The sequence below is a fragment of the Ixodes scapularis genome, unplaced genomic scaffold (assembly GCF_016920785.2).
Source record: "Ixodes scapularis isolate PalLabHiFi unplaced genomic scaffold, ASM1692078v2 ptg000032l_1___fragment_3__unscaffolded, whole genome shotgun sequence".
Taxonomy (NCBI): Eukaryota; Metazoa; Arthropoda; class Arachnida; order Ixodida; family Ixodidae; genus Ixodes; species Ixodes scapularis.
The window spans coordinates 786016-808993 of NW_024609894.1; the positions used below are offsets into that span (position 1 = coordinate 786016).

General features: G+C 47.1%; 1 protein-coding gene across 1 annotated transcript; it reads right to left on the reverse strand.

Annotated features, from left to right (window-relative positions):
• Positions 1–12: 12 nt before the first annotated feature.
• LOC121833903 (cardioacceleratory peptide receptor-like) lies at positions 13–18916 on the reverse strand (the record flags this gene model as incomplete). Its single annotated transcript, XM_042287611.1, has 2 exons — positions 13–507; positions 18620–18916. Coding segments are annotated over 2 exons (696 nt in total), but the record flags the coding sequence as incomplete, so codon positions are not given.
• Between the last annotated feature and the right edge of the window lie 4062 nt (positions 18917–22978).

Sequence of the window (22978 nt, forward strand, 5' to 3'; positions counted from 1 at the left end):
AAAACAGTTGGCACACGTCTTGAAATTCATCCCGACAGCAGTGCACGTGATTATGACGATACCGGTTGATAAGGCACCATCCCAATGGCGTCCTTGTGAGCTATACTTTCAGACCACAGCAATGTCGCCGTTGGTGATCGACTTTCCCGCACCAATAGAGCCTATAGTCTTCAAGGGTTGTCCGGGAGAGCAGTCGCCCGAGGACGCTTCGAGAGCATACGTTGACGTGGTAAAGGCATTGCCTCCCTTGCGCATCGTGAACTCGCGCTCAGGCGCAAGGTCGCTGCGTCTTCTGCACGCTCGAATGATGTCCCGCAGTCCGCGACGAATGTGGGCGTTGAAGAGGCCGTAGAAGACCGGGTTGACGGCGCTGTTGAGCAGGGCCAGCGTCTCGGCGAACACGATAACCGCCCGGGGGACCTTGATGCAGTAGTGACTGTGAATGCGGACATTGTGGACGGCGAAGTACGGGATCCAGCAGACCACGAAGCTGGCGATGATGCAGATCTGTTGGGGGGAGATATGATAAGAACGTGTTGGCAACCACACGTAATACCTTTGTTCCGCAGTCATACAGTTTATACATCACAGAAAGGACACGGTGTTTGCTGCAGACATGCAACATGACTATCTGCGAAAAAAAAAACTCAGGCATGTTGTAGGCATGTCTGCTTCGTACATTTGCATGATTCAAACATGTCTCCAGACAGTTTCTGTATGACCAAGCTGACAGGACCATCATACAAGGCAGAAAAACGTCTAAGGCAGTGTCTGCATACTGTGTTTTTTATGATGTATCAGTAGAGTGCCCGCGGCTTTAGTGAGTTTATACGTATATTAGAAGGCTATTAGCAAGTGAGGAGATCGCGGAATCGTTTATTCAGAATCGCACTGGGATTATTTCAAACAAGTGGTCAAGGATGTGGAAACCCGTCGCCAAAACTTCAGTGCACATAAACCCACAAGTCGTGGGTACAAATGGGTTAAGTTTCGTGGAATTTTGGGCGAGTGCTTCTTTTGTGCAGCAGTAGGCGCACGCGTCTTTTTAATTTCTGTGTATGAGAGCCCAGCTGTGGGTAACTGTTCCTTTAGTTATTGATGAGTTCTTTTAGGCTAGATTACAAAAGGTGTAGACATGAGACCATATACTTGTACTGTAAACTGTTGTCCTCTGCGCTGGCAGTCGTGCGGAGAAAATACTTCGCACGGTCAACGCTCAAACCCGCGTCTCCCAGTACACTATATGTATATATATATATACGTATAATACAACACTTGGGGAAGTAAAATAAATTTAACACTATTCCCAGAAGCGAAACTACGCGAGTCATAAGAAATAAAGACCTTTTAATTTTCCGCAGCCTGTCCTATGGTTGAACGCGATAACCTATAGCATGAACATGTTATTCAAGTTCACCACACATAAATATGCCGAGAGAGGCCCTACTTTGAAACAGAGCCCGTCTTCATTTTGAATTCGTTTTGCTGTTTTATTTGAAACACCGATAAATATTTCACGTCTAGCAATCGTATAGTGCTCGGCTCAGTGATTGCCTCGGCGTAAATGAGTTTGGTAAGCTATTGATAGATATAAGCACATTGATGACTGTGAAGTATAGCCATCTTTGCTTCTTTGCCCCTCGCCGCAATAGTAAGATTGGCAGGGGTACATGATCTAAAAGTAGCATCTTTCAACTTTCCATGATTTCGCATTGAAAATTAACGCATCCCTTATTTTCACTCAATGGTTTCTTGATTTCATGGGGGCTATCTCTGGGGGCTTTACGAGTTGGATAAATAATTGCGGTCAAGTTTAACAAGTAGACGAGGAAGGTTTGGAATGCTACTTCTGAAATAATAAAGAAACATCTCTATTTAGTTTATTATAAAATAGTATGAGGAGCTTGTTTCAATTAAAGGTTTCTACGAAGAAGAAGAAGAAGAAGAAGAAAAAGAAAAAAAAAGAGAAATTAAAAGAAGAAGAAGAAGAAGTAGAAAAAGAAAAAGAAAAAGAGAAAGAAGAACAAGAAGAAAGATAAAAAGGAAAAGAAGGAGAAGAAGACTTTGGAAGCAAGTAAGTCTATAAGTCTGAAAATGTAGGTCTCGGTTTGCCGATTCTCATGTTTCATAATACTCCGGAAATTAAAAGTAAAAGGCGCCCGGGGAAGACGTATGCATGTTTATCAGAACACGAGACATCGCGCATGTGGAATGAATAATGATCATGCTGGTTTTTTGGTTCAAGAAGTGATTCGGAAATTTGAAAGCATCACATATGACTCTGCAGGCGTCGGGTTTCTGTGCGATGCACGCGCGTCGTGCCGTGAAGCCGAACGCGAACGGCGCAGAGACGGAGCGCATTCATGTTGTTAGTGCGAGACACATGCGCGCGAAATCCATCCGATCCGATGTCCGATCCGGCAGTATGACTGCTTGATTCGAAAAATTTGGTCGCGTGCGTCCAACGTGTCGGATAGTTTCGCACGGCGGGCGGACTGTCGGAAGCGTTCAGCCAATGACAGCACAGCTAGCGCGAACTTCATGATGGCGTACTGGGTCTGGCGGGACGAATAAGAAAACGGTACGGGCGACGGGAAGCCGGACGCGTGGATCCCGCGGACCCATTCGAAAAAGATGGCACCGGCGGAGAATGCACGCGCTAGCGAGAACCAGCTCCCAACTTCGCTTGTGCGAACTAAACCGTCAATCTGGGACCAGAGATCTATGAACACGTACCTACGCTGGAGCGCTTGAATCTCCTGGGCGAAGCCGAACGGATCGTCGTGTCGCATGCAAGGCCGGAAGCGTGTCTCAAACTGTCGCGTGCGGCAATTCGGAGCGGCGTTCGGACTGTCGGATAGGACGTCGGATCAGACGATTCTTCCGTCCATTTGTCTCGCGCTTAATGCGGATGGTACGACATCACTAGATGAATGAAAATCTGAACAACCATAAACTTCTTTCCAATTTACAGAAGAATGCAACGTATTATTTCCCGCTACTATATGAAATTAGAAAACCTAGATTATCCTACTTGAGCTTGTTGTATGCTGTCGCGAAAACATTATTCGTGAAGGCTCGATTCTCTAAAAAAAGGTTTTAATAAATATCACAACGTTGAATTCCATCTTCCTTTAGAGAAGAAAGCCAATGAACAACTTCATGGAGTTGCGACCACTGCACATTATTTATATCCCGTAACGCAACTATTCTTTGTTTCACCTTAAGTCCAGACGGAGCCGACGCTACGTGCTGAAGAAACCAATCAGATAGCGTCAAAAGTGCACCATCATGGTGTTCGTCAAGTGTCTCTACGTATTTTATTATAGTTGAACCAGCAATAAACATGGTCAAAGTCCTAGCGACGTGCGTTTATGACGCCGCTTGATTTGTATCATTACTTCGAAACGGCGGATGTGTCATAGGATGTCACGTGATAAAGTTGCAGCGATTAACTACGACCCCACTGGGAATGTAGAGTAATCTCGTTACCGGCCTGCAGGTGTTACTAGAACACTAGATTGAATTACGAAACAGGATAAGCCGGGAAAAGCCAACCTATCAAACTTCTTTAACAGATAAAGTAGAAAAAAAAAGGAACGTGAGAATCTATACTTTGTTTCATCTTTCATCGAGCGCAGCCGACACTGCGAACCGATGGGACTGATCAAACAGCTGCAAATGCACAAAGTCAATGCGTGCGTTTGTGATCTTTCCATTACGTGTTCTATTGTCCGCTAAACCAGTCAAGCGGAGAGAATGCGCGGTGACTTGCACCTTTAGTGTGTTTGTTCGTGTTTGCATGTGCTCGACACTTGGACTGCATTCGAACTTACGATAAACTGAAGTGAATAGCCGTATATTTTTGGTTTGGTTTATCGTCAGACAATTCTTTCAAAAAGAATCCAAGCAGGCGCCCGCCTAGAGCAGCGCCTCATTATATCTAAGTTCAACATTTCATTACAAACTTATTTTTTTTTACGGTATACCCCACGTGCAAAAAGATCACGCGAAGCTCCAACTATTAAAATGAACCCCGGAATTTATGTTCTTTCGCTATCCAACGTGAGTAGGCGCGAACTGACACAGTTTACAAGTTTGCTTGTCTCATACTTGGTACAAATTCCCTTGGTCTTGAAGAAGTATATGACTTAAGTGGGCGCACATCCAGCGAGAAGGTTTCAGCTTGAGAACGTTTCATTTTTTGTTTGGAGTCCGCGCACACAAGTTGCGTAACACATTAAGTTGCGTAAATATATCATAATAATCCGATTCTAAAAGAAAGGCTACTAACAACACCTCATTACGTTTCAGCACGCATCGATCACCGTCATAAAGTCGCCATTCCTTCTTGTCGTACTAAACATTTTTATGAGTCTTTTATTCCCAGTGCCTCGACAATGTGGAATCACCTTCCCGGAGCCATTGCCGAAATCCCCGATATCGAGTGTTTTAAAACTGCCGTTTCCAATATTTTTTTGTAAAGAGCCATTAACTACTGTATAATATTTTCTGTTGTACGCTGTATGTTATGTTGTACTTTTAATACCCACTCCCCTCTGTAACGCCTCTGGCCCTGAGGGTAAATAAATAAATAAATAAAAAAATAAATAAATGCAGCTGCTTCTGTGTCGACACTGGGACGAACCGCGCGTTTAACACCAAGTGCTGTCGTCAACTTGTCCAGTTATATCCCAATGCATACGGCCAGCATTAAGGCACCTTTTATGGGCACTCTGCAGATCTAACTCAGTGCCGATACGCGCGCCTCTCACGGCGGCGTCGCGCGTACTTACCGGGGAGCGATCTCGGTATTCGCAGCTTAAGAGGGGGCGCACCTCAGAGCCCCATAGAAAATACATGAGGTTTTTCACCAAATTAAAAAAAATTCTCACATAATAACGGCTGCGCGGATCTTCTTGAAAATTTTGGCTTTAAAGACATTGAGTCATTATCGAGACACTAAGCGCAACAAATGTTTCATCATAAATTTAATTATATTCTTTAAAAAATCATGAATATGGTCAAAATCGGCTAATTCGGCACTCTTGCGTTCGGAGCGAATTTACAAAATTATCTAAATTCAAACATAAGACGTATTGCGCTTAGTGACGTCTAAATTTATTACGGAATCGAATAATATTCAAATTATTCATGTAAGTCGATTTGTTCCATAACTACAGCAAATATAAAGAACCAAGGTGTCGGTGCTTGTTTTACGTCGTTTTTAAAGTACCTCTCTCTCCCGTGCGGTGGCGCTCGCTGTCCACGAAATGCGAAATCGTCCGTTCGGAGATCGGCCGGATCGGAACTGTGCGAGGTGTTCTTCCGCGGCCGTATTCCGCGCCCGTATCCTGTTTCATTCTGCACGCCGAGGCGTCAGTGTGCGTGTCTTGCTTTCCTGGTTCTCGCTGGGTAGGTCTCTGTGTTTTCGCAAGTGGCAAATTCACCTTGGAGCTATGGGTCGAACACAACCGTCCTGTGGCAAGCGGACTGCGAGGTGTTCCACAACCTCGCGGTCCGTCAACGCGTTGTGCTTGTTTCTACTTTTTTTTTCTTTTAAAAACGGGCTTTTTTTTTCTTTTTTTTTTGACGCAAAGTTTTATTTTATTGTTATCCTTCACACAAACGTCCTTCGGCCTTGGGGTCGTGGAAATCGGGGATGAAGCGTGCACAAAGTAGATCGTTGTTTGCTTCGTTTTTATTTTTCACGGACGTCCTGTGACCTCCGTACGGTTCGTGGTCACCGCAATCTAACGCGGGGAAAAACGGGTCGCCTGCTCTGTAGTCAGGGTATTCCTAGGGGAGGGTGATAACTCGCTGTTCTTCTGGAAATTCACATATCACCCAAAAAGGTGACATGGGTAATGATTACGGTATGTTTTTTCCGGTGTTTATTTTTGAGCGAAAATCGGTGGATGTTTTTCGGTGCTTATTTTTTAATCACCAGTGTATTATGGGTTGAACGTCTTGTGGTGACGCTAAAAAGCGTTGATAACCAAAGAAAAATGCGATTGGACAAGAACATTTCAAATTTCCAATTCTATTCACATATCCATTACGCTCTTCTCGTGGGAGCATCTATCCTGACGAAAAATGCCTAAGTCATTGAGCTGTGAACGCATACTCAGTGTACAATCTTTCGGCCTAGAGAGGTATTGCGCACGCTCGAACGCGCTTCACAGCCCAGTAGACGAAGTTGGTGGCACCCAGAAGGCGAGTTTTTGAATGGTCTGTAGTAGGCAAAAGAAACGAAAACAATCAACGCATATCAGCTCTTCAAGCGAAGAGGCGCGTTTCTAAGGTCAATGTTTCCGGACAGCACTAATGTTGTTGGCGTTGTCGTAAGATGACGTCAGTTCATACGAACTGACGTCATCTTACGTGATCACGTAACAAAAACACGTCATCTTACATGATCTCGTTACACGAAATGACGTCATCTTACGTGATCACGCTGCACGAAATGACGCCATCTTACGTGACCACGTAACACGTCATCTTGTAAGTCAACCTCTCCCCACAGCAGCGCGCTCCGCGCTTTCCGGGCCCGTGCAGTGCTGTAGTCGAAAGCAAGCTCCCTATGGCAAGCGAAAGCTTCTGAAGTCTCACATTGAGAATACTCGCAAGCGACCGTCTGTGGAAGCTTCGCACGTTGAGGTTTTTGGTGAGATCGAGCCATCGTGTTCCACTAACTATTGTTGAAGTTATCGTTCAATAGAGCCCTAAAAATATGTTGGTGTAGACATCAAGATCTAATCAAAATTCGGTTTGACTTCGTTTAATTAACGTGTATATAGACCGTTCCATTAGGGTCATAGCAGAGAGGGTAAAAGAGAAAAAAAATGCACTCCCCCTCTCCCCCGCAAGCCGTCCGCTCCGCCGAGTGGGCTGTAGCTAGCGTCCGGCTGGCGTGCAAACTCTGTTTAAAATCGCGTCATTTTGGAACTTTCAAGCGCAGATGCGCAGATTTTGGTATGCCAGTTATCGTGTAATACTATGCTAGATAAAAAGACTCACAGGGTCCAATTGCACTATTACCTGCGTGCAAGTAAAAAACAAAAATAGGGAAAACTGTCAGATTGGCCGGTCTCTTTGGAGAAAAGAAAATCCGGTTGCTGTACCTTTTTTACTATACAAAAGTTCTTACTGGTGTAGGCCTTTAGCGACCATGAGTGGAAGTCTGAAATAATAAATAAAAACGTGCTCTCCTGCCGCAATACACGCAGTAGTTGAGGGTAGTACTGCCGGCCGACTCAACTGCTATTTAAGTAACGGAAAAAAGATATGCTAGTTTATCATTTAGCAAAATAGAACAACCGAGACTATAGGCTGATTTTGGAGTAGCCACAACTATTCTAAGAACGCGAACCACTTCACAACGGCAGCCACGAGCGAGAGTTCGGTGTTCGGTAGAGCCCGCCGATACAGCCCAAAGATGGAGAACGGCAACCTCCCGGTTTGTCGTCTGCTAGCGGAGTCGGCGGCGTGCCCTCTCTCTCGTTTTACCCCGCCGAACCCGCTGAACTTCCCGGATGTGTGGAAAGGGCGCTGCGGGCGAACAATATGGTGCCGCCCAGAGAGCGCTAAATGGAATGGTCTATACAAGTGTAGAAAAAAATGAGTTATTTGTGCATAGATGTTTGAAAAAGTGTTTATTATTCGACATAGGACTTTGGGAGAAGGATGTGTTCAGATTTTTCTTCATGAGCGCAAATATACCTGACGCAATAAATAGTGACGATTTCATCGTCCCAGTGGTGAGCAGGTGATTTCTTGCTCGAAACAATGATGCCATTTCATAAACCAAGTTCTGTGACATATGCTTTTCCAATGTCTGGTCACTATTTTGTAAACCTTTCAGTCCAAACGAGTATACTTCTGTTTGTTTTTGTTAGCTTAGGAGGGGGTCACAGAGCCTATCTTTTTGTCTTCCTCTAGGACAGACGTACAGAGTTACACCGCAACACGCATCTGTGGAGCACACAGAGCTATCGCTCTCCTGTTGGCGGTACAGTAGCAGACGACACAACGCAGCTCCGTAGTCTATCGAGGGCACGGCTAGCCGCGGCCCGTAGCGCGACCGTTCAGACTAGGGAAATGGTTTTGAAGAACCGAGAAATGGTATCGTGTGTACAATAATCACATGTCGTTAGTATACTAGTATTCTACTTGCTAAGCCAAATAAATATTTGCAGCTTATGAGAATATGTTTGCGTGACGATTTACCGTTCACACTCTTGATGGATGTTAGCGAATCCTTCATGTTCGTGGCTCGCAGTTATCGGTACCCCCTCGGAGTGACTTCACCATATATATTTTTTTTCTTGCTTGCAGGACATCATAAAAATCACAAACACGCAAGAAAAAAAAATCTTATGAGTACGCGTGATTTTGAGCTTCGCAGCTCTAAAGATGCCTGGTAAATGTCGTCCAGCTTGGGAAGAAACTAATCCTTTTTGTTGGAGTTTGACTATCGTATGCTGGCAGCTCGTTTCCGGTCTGTTTTGTCTATACTCCGTTTCACCGTAATTTGGCAACCCTCAGTCAGAGCTGCTGTGAGGGAATCACAGTCGCGGAGCAAAGCACGTGACAGCTACTTTTAGGAGCAGTACTATGGCGCCTGCAGCGCGTCTCCTACTGCCGGCCGACTTAACTGCTATTTAAGTAACGGAAAAAAGATATGCTAGTTTATCATTTAGCAAAATAGAACAACCGAGACTATAGGCTGATTTCGGAGTAGTCACAACTATTCTAAGAACGCGAACCACTTCACAACGGCAGCCACGAGCGAGAGTTCGGTGTTCGGTAGAGCCCGCCGATACAGCCCAAAGATGGAGAACGGCAACCTCCCGGTTTGTCGTCTGCTAGCGGAGTCGGCGGCGTGCCCTCTCTCTCGTTTTACCCCGCCGCATAGGACGCTAAACACTCTCGTGTTTAGCGTCCTATGCTGGCCATACATCAAAACTGGTCCCGAAGTGCAACAAATGACGTCACAGAAGACGGAGTGTCACGCTGCTGCATCTCGCGATCCTGGCAATTCATCGTAGAAATGCTGGCGAAAACCACGAGGGAACACGAGAGTCGCTGTCGTCATGGCGTCCCAACGAAAAGCAATTATACAATTTCGACGTTTTTGTAATTCGGTAATTTAAATTACTGTATACAATTTTTAAGAAAATAAAAACATCATAACCAAATATATTATAGGAACTTCCGTGCTAAAACATGCAGTGCGAAGTGAAGACAACTACTATCTTTTTTTTTTCTTGATGTCCACAAAAAAAAAAAAGGCTATGCAGCATCGATCCTACCGTTTTTTTGTTTTTTTTTTTTTTTTTGCACATTATGTGATGTCCTCTAACACGAAAGTACCGACGTAAAAGTTCTGTAGAGACGATATAAAAACAAAAATTTAAGTGAATCGAGCTTTGTAGTGGAATGGAAAAAAATAAATAATTAACGACTTTTTACGGTAAACACTTCACCTCTAAGTAGAACTTCAAAAAAGTGACGGTTACGCGCTTTCATGCCCATTTCAACAAAGTTGGGAGAACGATGTATTGCATCTTGTGAATAGACATGTGGAGCAGCATGTTTATGTTAGAGGCATTGTGTGTAATCGCTGCGCAATACCTGCCAAAAGAAGATATTATTTGGGCACAGTCTCAATCGTTTCCGTCTGTGTGTGCTACGAATACAGCAACTCTTTTCGTAGAAGAAGTTATGAGGAAATGGCGTGCCCTTGATGATACGATTGTGATTATGAAATAAAATTGTTAATCAGTCAATAATTGCGACCTGTCCGGTCGCCTGGAACCCCGACAACAACTATCGTTTTCTGGAAAGTTCATTCTAATATTTACACGTTTTGTGGAGTTCATCGAGCGAATAAGAATGTTCCAACAATGAGCTAAACCTACACGAGTTCCCGAATCCAACACGGCGCTTTTGAATTTTAGCGCCGTAGATAGTTCTGCGAACAGTGTATACTTCTGTGCAAATATTCGTCTAACAGTTTTGCAACGTTGGAAAGCATCGGAATGATTCAGAATCACTGCGGAGTTGATACTCGGGAAGGTAAGACGGGCACTTGGGAGAAACGGACCGTGGCATTTGAGACAGGGGCACAACCGGGGGACAAACGTGCTACAATCGCATACCCTTCCAAGGTCATCGCTTGGGCGACCGCGTGCGCCCAAGAAAGCTTTCTTTTCTTCTCTTTAGGGGGAGGGGGAGGGGGGGGGGGGGAGTGGTGAAGCGCTGATAATCTTCCTCCTTTGTGGCTTTTCACAGACGCACAACGAGACTGGCAGAACAAGCGCATGATTCATTTCTTTCGATGGAGGCGTTCTTCTGTGTATGCCAACATGATTTTTTTTCCCTTTTAGTAGTTAGTTGTTCTTGGGATACGGTCCATTCGTCACATGCCCACTCGTCACAGGACGATTGGTCACAGAGGAACACTCGTCATAGGATGACTCGCCACGCGGGCAACTGGTCCCACAATAGTTCGTCCCCAAGAAAATATATTGTTCTATTTGGTTCGGCTAACAAAGTGGGTCACCTCTTAACTTAGATAGTAATAACCCCAGGAGAAGGGGATTATTGTCGTCGTTCTTTTCAAGATCGCTTGCACCTTTGCAATACATTATCGCCTTAACTTAGCATGTCTTTCGCTTCTCAATGACGAAGAATTTTTAACAAACGTTTTAGCTTCTGGTTAGGTCCCGAACAATGAATGTTGGTTCGGCCGGACAAAGTGGGTCACCTCTTACCTTAGCATGTCTTTCGCTTCTCAAGAGCGAAGAATTTGCAGCAAACGTTTTAGCTTCTGGTTCCGTCCCGAACGGTGAATGCGGAGGCCATTAAAGAGTGACAATCTTTTTAACTCGGACTGCATTCGAAAGGATGGAGGTGATCTCAATAGAGAGAGGTGAAGCTCTGCTGTTTCACGAGGGGTTCTCGTACACATGCAGCAGAAAAAATACGGATACTTGATATTGGATTTGTCACAGAAGAAGTATATGCAAGGCAGAAGTAACAACTGATTTGGCTGCTAGTTGGATAATTGCTTGTTTAAGCCAACAAAGGCATGGGGGGCCCAAGTGAGATGAACCTGCTGAAGACTCATGATATCATGAAAAGAAAAGCGGTTGAGTGCCAAAAACTTTCCTATGTTCAGTATTGTAAGATATGCTTTTCTAACCATTGGTTTATGTCACAGTGGGAAGTCGTGAAACTCCTCATCGCGGGATGCGTTCATTTGTGGAAATTTACATTTTACTATCGTCCCCTGCGCACTCGATGAGACCAGTTGCCCGGGTGACGAGTCATCCTGTGACGAATGTTCCTATGTGACGAATCGTCCTGTGACCAATCGTCCTGTGACGAGTGCGCATGTGACGAATCGTCCTCATCCCGTTGTTCTTGCCTTGACTCGGGTCCCAGTGGGTGCGTTGTCGTTGTATGCCCACTATTTTTTTTTTTTTAGTTTATGGTAGTTTTTGCGCTGATGGGGTATCAAGGTAGACAAAAATAAAAAATAAAAATAAAATAGGGCCTCGACAAAAAAAAAAAATGTTGTTGCGATCAGGAACGTTTTCAAAGCGATTTTAGGAGCCTGCAGTGTTACCACAGGTGCAGGATTGAGAGCGTAACCCACGCACTTGAAGAGGAGGGGAAGCTCTCGTCTTATCGGGACTCTCTTTTATGGGTTTCCACGTCGCGATTGTCCTTCAAAATCAACTGTCATTTATTTCTCGCTCGTGGCTTCCAAGTACTGGAAGCCACGACTCGAGCCACAATAGTTTTGCGAAATCAAGGTTTCGCTGAAATGGATAACTCTCACGTACAGTTCGACGCGCATGGCGGCGCTCCAGACCTAACATCTAAATTTTGTTGCCTTACCTGTTACTATTTCGCGCCCATTTTGAGCCATATCAAAATGAAAGCGCATGATGAAATAAAAATGACACTCGTTTTCCGCTCGATGGAAATTTCACGCCAGCTTTGCTGGTACCTTAAGCGTTTCCCAGCGATGCGGAAAGTTAAAAAAAAAAACAAAAAAAAAACACGTACGATGGCATCCTTTGCACACTCATTACTTCTATAACACCGAGCCACCTCGTATCCTTTTGTTTTTCTTTCATGGTACTAATTTCTTTCTGCGCATTACGGCTGTTACGACGCTAAGTCTGTCTGCCCTTCGAATTTGAACTTAGGCTCAGATCAGGGACGAACCAGTTTAAATCAGGAAAATATAATTAACACTGTAGCAAAGTAAATCTATCATATCGATCGGAAATACGATTTGGCACATTCCATCTGAACACATATTGTGCACAGCGAATGCAATAGCGAGTCAGCGTGCAAAACGCCGCCACACTGAGTTACCATAACGTCTCAGCGATTTTTGCATAGCACCGAGCACGGAAAAGAGAAAACAGTTATTCATTCACATAAACGAAGCAAATTTATTTAAAGCCCGGACACTCCGTACGTCCAATCTAGCTAAGGTTATCAATAGACTCGACCATGTCATTTGTCGAAACAGATAAAAGACGTTGGCAAAAATGATTAGACTGAATAAGTGAATCTAACGCACGTATTTTACCAACCGACGGTCGCGCGCCTACAATACCCTTTCCAATTGTCATTGCGCACCTTGGACACACTTTGGGGAGCAATGCATATTTACATCGCCGCCCGAGGTCTCCATTGAACGTGTAGTGCTGACCCAAATAAAATGCTAACCTGACTCTCAATCGCTCACAGCAAAGGACGATTTCGAACAGGCGGTACTGTAGGTCACTTGAGATAGAAAAAAAGAAAAAAAAAAGAAAAACAAGCTATAGAAACGAGTGTCGTAAAAAAGAGGACCGGCATTTTTATTCCTACCTCCGAACAGAAACGAGCGCCACCCACTGCATCACACAGCGCAGAGGCCGTACTCGGCCACCGCGCGTACATACCAAGCGCGCGCGAGGGAGGGAGAAACTTCCTCCGCCGGGAGAACACGGCACATTTCGGGATCTATTTCACGCAGCGGATAACGCGGGCCTTTTCACACCTCGATTATGGCGCCATCTAGAAGTTGCGCGTTCAACCACGTTTCGAGCCGCGCGCCATCTGGTGGCTGAAACGGACGAATAAATAGAGGTACCGCGCCCTCTTAACTGCAGGGGTACACCGGTGGGTTTTACAAGGTTGACATGCCTGCCTGCCTGCGCTACCACATTGGCGGAAGCGCGGGAGCAGCGTGAGCGGCGGCGGAGAACTTTTCCTACGCTGACTCAAAACTGGCCGCGCGCGGCGCTATTCGCTGGGCGATCGGTAGCGGATCCTAGCGGACGCAGGGTGCCCATATAGGTCCCTTTGCCATCGGTAAATCAGCACGCACTGTTGGGTAGCGTCGCGAGCACATGCCACGACCCAGCATGCCAACTGATTTGCCGCCGACAATAAAGGCCACTGAGCTAAATGTACATTTGCGATCGTGCGAATGAAGTATAAGGTCGCCCCCTCCGCAAACGGGTTGGGTACTGCACCGTGACGAAGCCCACAGATTAGAAATTTGCGTAAGCTTGGCTCACGTGCGAACCCCCTGCTCACTCTCAAACACTTGTTGGGAGCTGGGACGAAAGGAACCAGCTCGGACAGCGTTTGCATTCGAACTGCTTTGATCGCTCGCGCTGCAGAGGCAGCTGAACCTCGTCGTTGTCGTTCATGGCGTAGGCTGGTTTTGAGTGTCGCTACAAGGCTCCCCCCTGTGGCGCCGTGGGCCCTGGAAGGGTGCATGTGATGTGCTTGGTTCTTGTTGCAGGCGCCGAAGGTGGTGACGGGGCCGGGGCAGTTGCAGGGGATGCAGGAGATATGGCTTCTAGGTAGGCCCGCTTGACACGGTCGGTCGTGACTATGTCACGACGGCCGTTTATGTCTAGTGTAAAGGTCTTGGCTTGCCGATCCAGCACTCTGAACGGGCCGTCGTAGGCCGGTTCCAATGGTTGACGGACCAGGTCGCGACGTAAGAAAACACGCGAGCATGTCTCAAGGTCTTGGCTCACGAATACGTCTCGATGGCTCCGTTGAGCTGGAAGCACAGGCCGGAGGAGACGAAAGGTTTTTCGTAAGTCGTCGACGTAGCCGGTGGGGTCTTCTCTTGACTCGGAGGGAAACGAAGAGAAGAATTCGCCAGGTAGGCGCAGTGGTGTGCCGTAGACTAACTCGGCTGTAGAACAGCCAAGATCTGTCTTGAGCGCCGAGCGAAGGCCTAGGAGAATGAGGGGAAGGTGGTCGGCCCAACGTTCCCGCGGCTCGTAGGTGGCAAGAGCTGCCTTCAACTGGCGGTGCAGCCGTTCCACCATGCCGTTAGCCGAGGGATGATAGGAGATGGTGTGAATGTGTCGGACAACCAGGACGGTGACGAAGGCAGCAAAAAGGGAGGATTGAAATTGCCGTCTCCTGTCGGTGGTGACTACAGCAGGGCAGCCGAAACGGGACACCCAGCCGTCGATGAAGGCTGTAGCGACTGTCTTTGCTGTCATGTCAGGGACGGGGAATGCCTCGGGCCATCGGGTGAATCTGTCTACACAGGTCAGCAAATAGCGGGCTCCCCGTGATGATGGAAGGGGTCCCACTAAGTCTATGTGGACGTGTGCAAACCTGGAGTCCGGTGGTCGGAAGGGTGAGAGGGGGGTGATTGTGTGTCGCGTGATCTCTACGCGTTGGCACTGCATGCACTTTCGTGCCCAGCAATGGACATCCGCGTTCATGCTGGACCAGAAAAAACGAGCAGTTATTAATTTCTGTGAAGTACGGATTCCTGGGTGGCTCTTGTTCTGCAGGTTGTTGAAAAGAGCGCGACGAAATGCTGGTGGTACGAATGGTCGGGACACACCGGTTGTCGTCTCGCAGGTAACTATTGTTAAAGAAAAGGGCAGAGGAACGTCAGCAAACTTCAGTGATCCAGGAGCGGCACGCAAGCGTTGCAGCTCGGGATCGTTTGCTTGAGCAGTTGCCAGCTCCTCCCAGTTCACCGGATCTGCTGAAGAAATAGCACTGACGCGGGAGAGTGCGTCCGCAGCAGTGTTTTCATGGCCTTTGACATGGCGGATATCGACGGTAAACTCTGATATAAAGCAGAGGTGCCGGATGTCACGTGCTGTGTGGTCGCTGTGGTTTCGTTGGAATGCGAACGTCAAGGGCTTATGATCTGTAAGAACATGGAAGTTCCGGCCCTCGAGGAAGTGGCGAAAGTGTTTGATGGAGAGGTACACTGCCAGAAGTTCGCGTGCGAAAGTACTGTATTTCTGTTCTGGGTTCTTGATCTTGTGGGAGAAAAATCCGAGAGGCTGCAGCCATTGACATTCTACTGAAGAACCGCACCGACCGCTACGCTTGATGCGTCGGTGGCGAGTCGTAGCTCTGCGTTTGGAACGGGGTGAATGAGCATTGCAGCGTCAGCGAGCGCCTTTTTCGTTGAAGAAAAAGCAGACGCTGCATCTTCGTTCCACTCAACAGGCACAGAGCGTTCTTTCTTGGTGGCGAGAAGATCCGTCAACGGCTTGATCAGTTGCGCACAACTCGGTAGGAAACGGCGATGAAAATTTAGGAGACCTAGAAATTCGCGCAGTTTCTTCAGAGATGTTGGCTGCGGAAAGTCTCGAATGGCCGTAACTTTTGCATCTAAGGGTTTGATGCCTTGAGGTGTTACCTGATGCCCCAGAAATTCGATGGTCGTCACGCCGAAGGTGCACTCGTTCTGGTTGAGGACCAACCCGTAGTCATCGAGGCGGGTAAAAAGAGCGCGCAGGTGCTCCTCAGGCTCGGCCTCTGACGTGCTAGCGACCAAGAGATCGTCGAGGTAAGCAAAGACGAAGTCTAGACCTCGGGTGACCTCGTTGATGGTACGTTGAAATGTCTGGGCGGCATTCCGCAAACCGAACGGCATCCTCACATACTCAAAGAGGCCAAATGGTGTAGTGACGGTGGTTTTTGGTATGTCGGCAGGCTCAACCGGAATCTGGTGGTATGCCTTCACCAAGTCGATCTTAGAGAATATCTGGCAACCAGCCAGATTCGTTGTGAAGTCCTGTATGTGGGGTAGCGGGTAGCGGTCAGGCTGGGTGTTGGCATTGAGTGCGCGGTAATCGCCACATGGTCTCCAGTCACCTGGGTCTCTCTTGGGGACCATGTGCAGTGGGGAGGCCCACTTGCTCGATGATGGACGAAAAATGTCAAGTTCGAGCGTATGCTCAAACTCACGACGAGCAATGGCCAGGCGTTCTCCAGACAGCCGTCGAGGACGGGCGAAACCAGGGGGCCCAGAGGTGACAATGTGGTGAGTAATGGTGTCCTTCACCGGTGACTTCCTTGTGTGTGGCCTCGTAAGGTTCGGAAAATTCGCGAGAATTTTCTCATGGGCCATTGATGGTGAAAACGCTGTTGTCGTGTTGCGTGGTCCTGTTGCCGTGGTCGTAGAGAGCACGCCATTCACGGAGAGGTGTGTCGTCAGGTCGATGAGGCGTCGTGAATGAATGTCGACAGTCAATTTATAGAAGTTGAGAAAGTCCGCTCCCAGGATAGCCTGCTTGATGTCGGCGACGACGAACAGCCACCGGAATGTGCGGCACAGTCCAAGGTTGATTGTGAGGGACCGCTGACCGTAGGTGGCGATAGGTGAGTTGTTGATCGCTTGGCCTGGGAGGTTTTTTCTGATTGCGATGTCGGTTTTAAAGAGAGGCCGGTAGAACGCTGACCTCGGCTCCTGTGTCAAGAAGAAAGCGATGGCCAGCTACCTTGTCAACGACATAAAAGAGGCGGCTTTCCTGTCTACCGGTATCACCTGCCGCCGCCAGAGTCCGGTCTTCTAGTTTTCCGCCGAAGCACAGGGTTGGGTGCACTTGCGGGCACGGTTGCCGAAGGTACGGTGGTACCAACACCTGCCCGAGTCAGAGTCGACCTGACCGCTGTTGGAGGAGGTGGTGCGCTCTACTGAACGTGAGTGAGAGCGTGGGCGCCGGTGGGAGTGGGACCGTTGTTGGCGACGTCGTGATAAGGGTGCGAGGGTGGCAAGCTGCCGACTCAGGGCCTCGATACGGTCCTCAAGGCGCGACAGTCTAGAGTCTTCTGATGTTGTTGCGGGCGTTCTATTGACGACAGCGCTGATGCCAGCGGCCCGCGAGTAGTCGGCGACGCGGTCGGCAAGCTCAACGAGCTTGTCGAGCGACATGTCTTCCGCGGCCGCCAGAACCGGGACCATGGTCGATGGGAGCCGTTGTAAAAACAACTCACGCAGGAGGTAGTTGTTGGGGTCTTGGTTCTGGGTTCCCAGCAGCTCACGGATTCGATGGAGAAGCTGGGACGGTCGTCTGTCACCGAGCTCCTCGGTGTTAAGGAGTTGCTGAAGCCTGCTGCGCTCCGACTCGGTCTTGCGGTCAAGAATGGCGGCCTTCAGTTGGTCGAAGGGGCTGACCGGATCCGGAGTGGCCAGAATGTCGGCTAGCTCCTCAGCGACGTCGGCTGGCAAGGAGGACACGGTGTGAAGGTACCGCGTCTTCTGGCTGGTGATGTGCCGGAGACGGAAGTGGGCCTCAACTTGCATGAGCCATACGATCGGATTTTTCGGCCAAAGAGGTGGCAGCCGAAAATTCGGGATCAGTGCCAAGGGTGAATGAAGGGCGTCACCGTCAGGAGCGTTGGACGCGCCGGCATCCATCGGAGCAGCAGACCTTGAAGGAGCGAGTTCGATTCCGGGTCACCAAATCTGTAGGAGCTGGATTGAGAGCAACCTGTACAGACAGCGGTTGGATTCGAACTGCTTTAATCGCTCGCGCTGCAGAGGCAGCTGAACCTCGTCGTTGTCGTTAGCGACACTCAAAGCCAGCGTAGGCTGGCTTTGAGTGTCGCTACACACTTCTTTCCGCAGCAACAAAACATAAGGAAATGGGGAAAAAAGCATACCAGTTTTTTTATATTACAGTATTGCTAAGAGGCCGTAATGTAGTGTTTGTGTTGCTCTTAGCATTTTGATAGTTCCCCGGCTTACTGTCTGGCCAGTGATAATCGCCTGTGCAGAACTTTGGATATTTGGGACCACCTGAAGATTGCCTTCTCCTACTTTCGCGTTGAGCCAAGACAAACTGAGAAGGCGAGGCCAGTGAATGACGTCATTTTAGAGGACATCCAAGCTACTACAAGCGGTTAACACGTTGAATCTCGACAAGAATATGGCACGAAGTGCCAGACGCCTCTATCTTGGCACCGCAGAGCTCCAGCATTCGCCTCTATGTGGCACGCCGTCAACGCGTCATTGAGGCGAAATAGGCGGTATTACCGAGATCCACTGGTGATGACTTCAGAAGAGCAACGGTGAAAGCCTCAACTTCACCGTGGTATTCACTTATCTAACCCCACATATAGACTGGTCTATACTCCATTCAGCCTTATTATGTGACACATTAGTGTTTAAGAGCCTATGTTAGCCAATCAAGTGCCCCACACGCATAACACGGCCTCATGCTTTGCGCGTTGCTTTGTTTTACAGGAAGGTCACGTGACACAACCTGAGCTATGCATGGGTTCTGGTGGCTTGTAATGTCTGCCACACGCGTCTTACCGTCAGTTTGAGCGTCTTGGCTCGCGCACGCGACAGCACAGACTCTGCCCGAGTACAGCGCCGCAGCGTCGTCGCCCCGTGGCCACTGTCCTTAGCCGGCGTCACCGCGATGGCGTCGGATGCCGCCCACACGGCCCTCAGCAGGCTCAGATAAAAGGCGGAGATGAGCAGGCCTGGCACGACCAGGATGTAGAGTGTGAGCCAGCTGAAGTAGAGCTGCCGCTGCCAGTGGTGCGTGTAGCCCACGCTCAGGCATTCCAGGTGGGGCCGACCGGACGCCGTCACGCCCGTCTGAACCTGGGAACCATCGCCGTACTGGACGTCATTTCAGGGTCATGCGTGTGTTTGCTTTGCTCTCGTTAATGTTTTATGAAATAAGTTATATGATAATCAACTATCAAGGGGTCCTCAGAGCAGCTTTGGAAACGCGAAACATTAAATGCCGCACAGCGTGCACTTCTATACCCCCACTATTCTTGGGAGAAGAGCGTGTTGGTTTAAGTCGTGGATGAAGAAAGAATAAAGCAATTAAACAGGGACAACACAACCACATCTTTCAACTAGCAACAGACGAGTAAACTTTCAACAGCGAGCAGCCGACTATATCCAGGAGGAGAAGGGGGGAGAAGGGAAGATAAGAAACGCGAAGTGCAAGTCAGACTGGTGGGCTTATCTCGGGTTTTAGAAATTCAACCTCAGGCTTCGTCAGCAGGAGGGAAGGGTTTGACACGTTCTTTTTTGCTGTAGTCATGGCGAATAATTCTGATTTCCCTGCCGAATCTGTTGTCGTGCCCTTCCCCCCCCCCCCCCCCCCCCCCCCAGGATTTTTGTTTCATCAAAGAGGGGATGACAACTCAAACACGAACGGGCATGTATGAGTATGGAATGATAAGAATCTGGAGAGGCCTTAGAAACTTCGTTGTGAAGTCGGCGGAGCCTGTGATTGGTGCATCTGCCAGTCTGTCCGATGTATTGATGGCCGCAGCTCAAGGGGATGGAGTAAACTTTCTTCTCTTTGCATGGAATGAATTTCTTTTCGTGTTTAACAGTGCAGCCAATCGGAATCCGGTTGTTCACTTGTTGACAGATTTGTTTAAGACGCATGCGGCACGAGAAGAGAACATTCGTGTGGAACTTTGAGGCATTGGATTTTATCCGGTGGGCTGAATTGTGTACGTAAGGAATGACGGCGAATCGGGCATTCTTTTTTGTGGCTAGTGACTGGCGATCAGGCCCGCGAATCAGTTTTTCCATTACTGATCGAAGAAGGTCGACGGGGAACTTTGCCCTGACGAGCCTCATGTGCTGCAATTTGAAGCTATCTTCTGAAAGATGACAGCAAGACTTCGTGAAGGATGAAGAAAACAACGATTTGATGATACCGTGTTTTACCGACTTCGAATGGGCGCTAGAAAACGGTAGGACAGGTTCAGTTGACCTTTGTTGAAAGGCCCAGCAGAGTCCAGTGGCACTGACATGAAGCCGCAAATCTAGGTACTGAAGACCTTCATTCGAAAATTCTTCCTTCGTGAATGTAAGGCCTGACGAACAAGCGGAGAAACGGTTGTAATGCTATCTGGAGAAGTTCGAGCAAGATTAATGATTAGGTAATTGTCTGCATATCTGAAAACATGGCAGCCAGGTGCGGAGATGTTCAGTTGTGCTTTTATAGCCCTGTCAACAAATAAAAGAAATACTTCGCTGAGAACAGGGGCGAGGCATGAACGGATGCATACTCTTTTTTTTGGCGGTAGATCATTCTCTCATGTCCACCTTAATTAAACTTGCTTGCTGCCACTCTGTTGAAAGTACGAAATCATTCACAGTGTGCTCTGCAGTAAATGAAACGTGAAATTAGTTTTGTTTGGTTAGTGAGCATGTACAGTCTCCGGCGATATGAAAGACCCACTGGGAGCGCGTGGCCGAGGCGGTGGCTGGCGGGGGCGCTACGAGCGCTCCGGGAAGTTCCGTTCTGCTTCGAGGGGAGGACGCTCACTCGCGACTCAGCTAAAGCGCGCGCTTATCAGTTTGTGCTGAGCCCCGAGTGAGCGTCCTCCCCTCGAAGCAGAATGGAATTGCCCGGAGCGCTCGTAGCGCCCCCGCCAGCCACTGCCTCGGCCACGCGCTCCCAGTGGGTCTTTCATATCGCCGGAGACTGTACATGTAGTTGTTTATCACAGCTTGGGAGAGCTCTATCACAGGTTCCAATAAGTGATCACATTTTAATAGCCATATGAGCTCTGACTGTAGCTCGAGGAACTCTTCTTCAAACATTATTGGGCCATGTGGGTTATTGAACATTATCAACCACCCTTCAAGAATAACAAACACCTCATGTTCTTTGCTTCATTTGCTCATGATCAACTACGAGGAATCGGTGATAACATCAGGGGTTCTCTCAACTGATATAAGCAATCATCATCCCATTTATTTGTGCTTGCAAATGAACCCTCCCAGAAAAACCGCATTTGCTCTTTCCCGGTTGTTAAAGTTTAGTCTATCACTCCTGATAAGTTCGGGAAGAAATTGAAAGTACATCTTGACAAAAATTTTGTCAAAAAATTCAGTTAATTCCGCATAAATTTATTTTTAGATGCATTTATTGTGATCCATACGAAACGTTTCACTTGTTTAAAACTCAAAGCCTCAAAAAAATCACGTAGGTCTTGGATCACACCTAGACTACTGTCAAGGATACGGAATAAGATTAATGTATATCAACCACTTTTACGAACAAGAGAAGTGAGTAAGCCTGCAGCCTTTAAAAAGTACTGAACTAAGCTAACCAGTCATCTAAGGACTGCTAAGCGTGACTACTACAACGGGTTTTTTGATCCATTAGAAACTAAGAAACCAAATGCTATGTGAAAGAGAATACGGTCATTTCTAAACCATAAGCCACCCCAAAGCATGCCTCATGAAATCAGCGTAAACTACGTTAAAGTAATGGAGGTCCCCATGGCAAATCCGTTTAATATTTTTTTGGGTGTAAATGTTGGGTCATCTACTTGTGTGCCATGTTCCTGTATAAATAAAGCTTTAGAGTTTATGCCGCTGTCGCGTACAAATACAAATTTTTTGAACATGATTGTACGCCTGAGACTGGTGCAGAAAACATAAATTTTTTGTTCCCCACCGATAAGTCGGAAGTGTGCTCAACTATTATGAATCTTAAAAATAGTAAAATCATTGACGCCTAAAACATGCAAATAAGACCTATAAAATACGTTATTGATATACCTACACAATATTTAACATATATATCTAACCTTGCATTTGAAACTGGCGTTTTTTCACTTGAAAATGCAGGTGTCAGAAGTTAGTATCCTACACAAAGGCGGGGATACGCTCTGCATGAGCAACTATAGGCAAACTTCCATTATTCTTGCCTTTTCCAAGCCACCCAAGAAACTTTTTCTTCAAAGGCCTCTAACGTTTCTTGATAAACAATCTTTTTTCTAATTCACAATTTGGATTTCCTAAGCTTCGCTCTACTAAAATAGCGTTATTGAAACAAAAAAAGACTAATTGTAAAGGCATTTGACGACAAAAATAGAACTTTAGACGTTTTTCTTGATTACTCAAAGGTGTTCGGTTCCATCAAATCATAACATTTTACTGAAAAACTTGCTCTTTTTTTTTTGGGGGGGGGGGGGGGGGGGGGGATAAGAGGCATAGCGCTTGATATTTTCAAATCCTCCTTACGAAATAGAAATCAGTACGTGTCCTTTTCAAAATCTCTTTCAGATAGGCTAGCCATATCCTCGGGAGTTCCTCAGGGCAGCATTTTAGGCCCATTGTTATTTATTCTTTACATTACCGACATCGTAAACGTGGCTCAAAACAGTGGTGTAAAACTGATCATTTACGCGGATGATACGAGTCTTTTTTCTTTCCGTGACTACGTTACTACTTCTATTGCCACAATTCAAGAATCGCTAAAGAAGATTACAGCCTCGACACTCAACAACAAATTAACGTTAAACAGTAAAACTACCAAAGCCATTCTTTTTAGACCTTGAAATTAAAAGGATAAATGTTCCACTTTACCTTACAATAAACAAATGTAATTCGTAAATTAATTTAAAATACAGGGTGTGTTCTTTTCAAATTATATGAGCCGGAATGCCCATAGATCATGTTCAATCAATGTTATCTAAAAGCGTTGGGCTAATAACAAAATTTAAAAATAAACTTCCGCCTCATATCAACAGAACTGTTTAGAATTCGTTAGTTTGTTTAAATTTGAAATACTACAACCTTATTTGGGGCACCACGACCATAACAAACCTTACAAAGTTGCGCCTTTTACAAAAAACGCCAAGGCGTGCAATTTCTCGTGTTCCATTCCTTCATCCT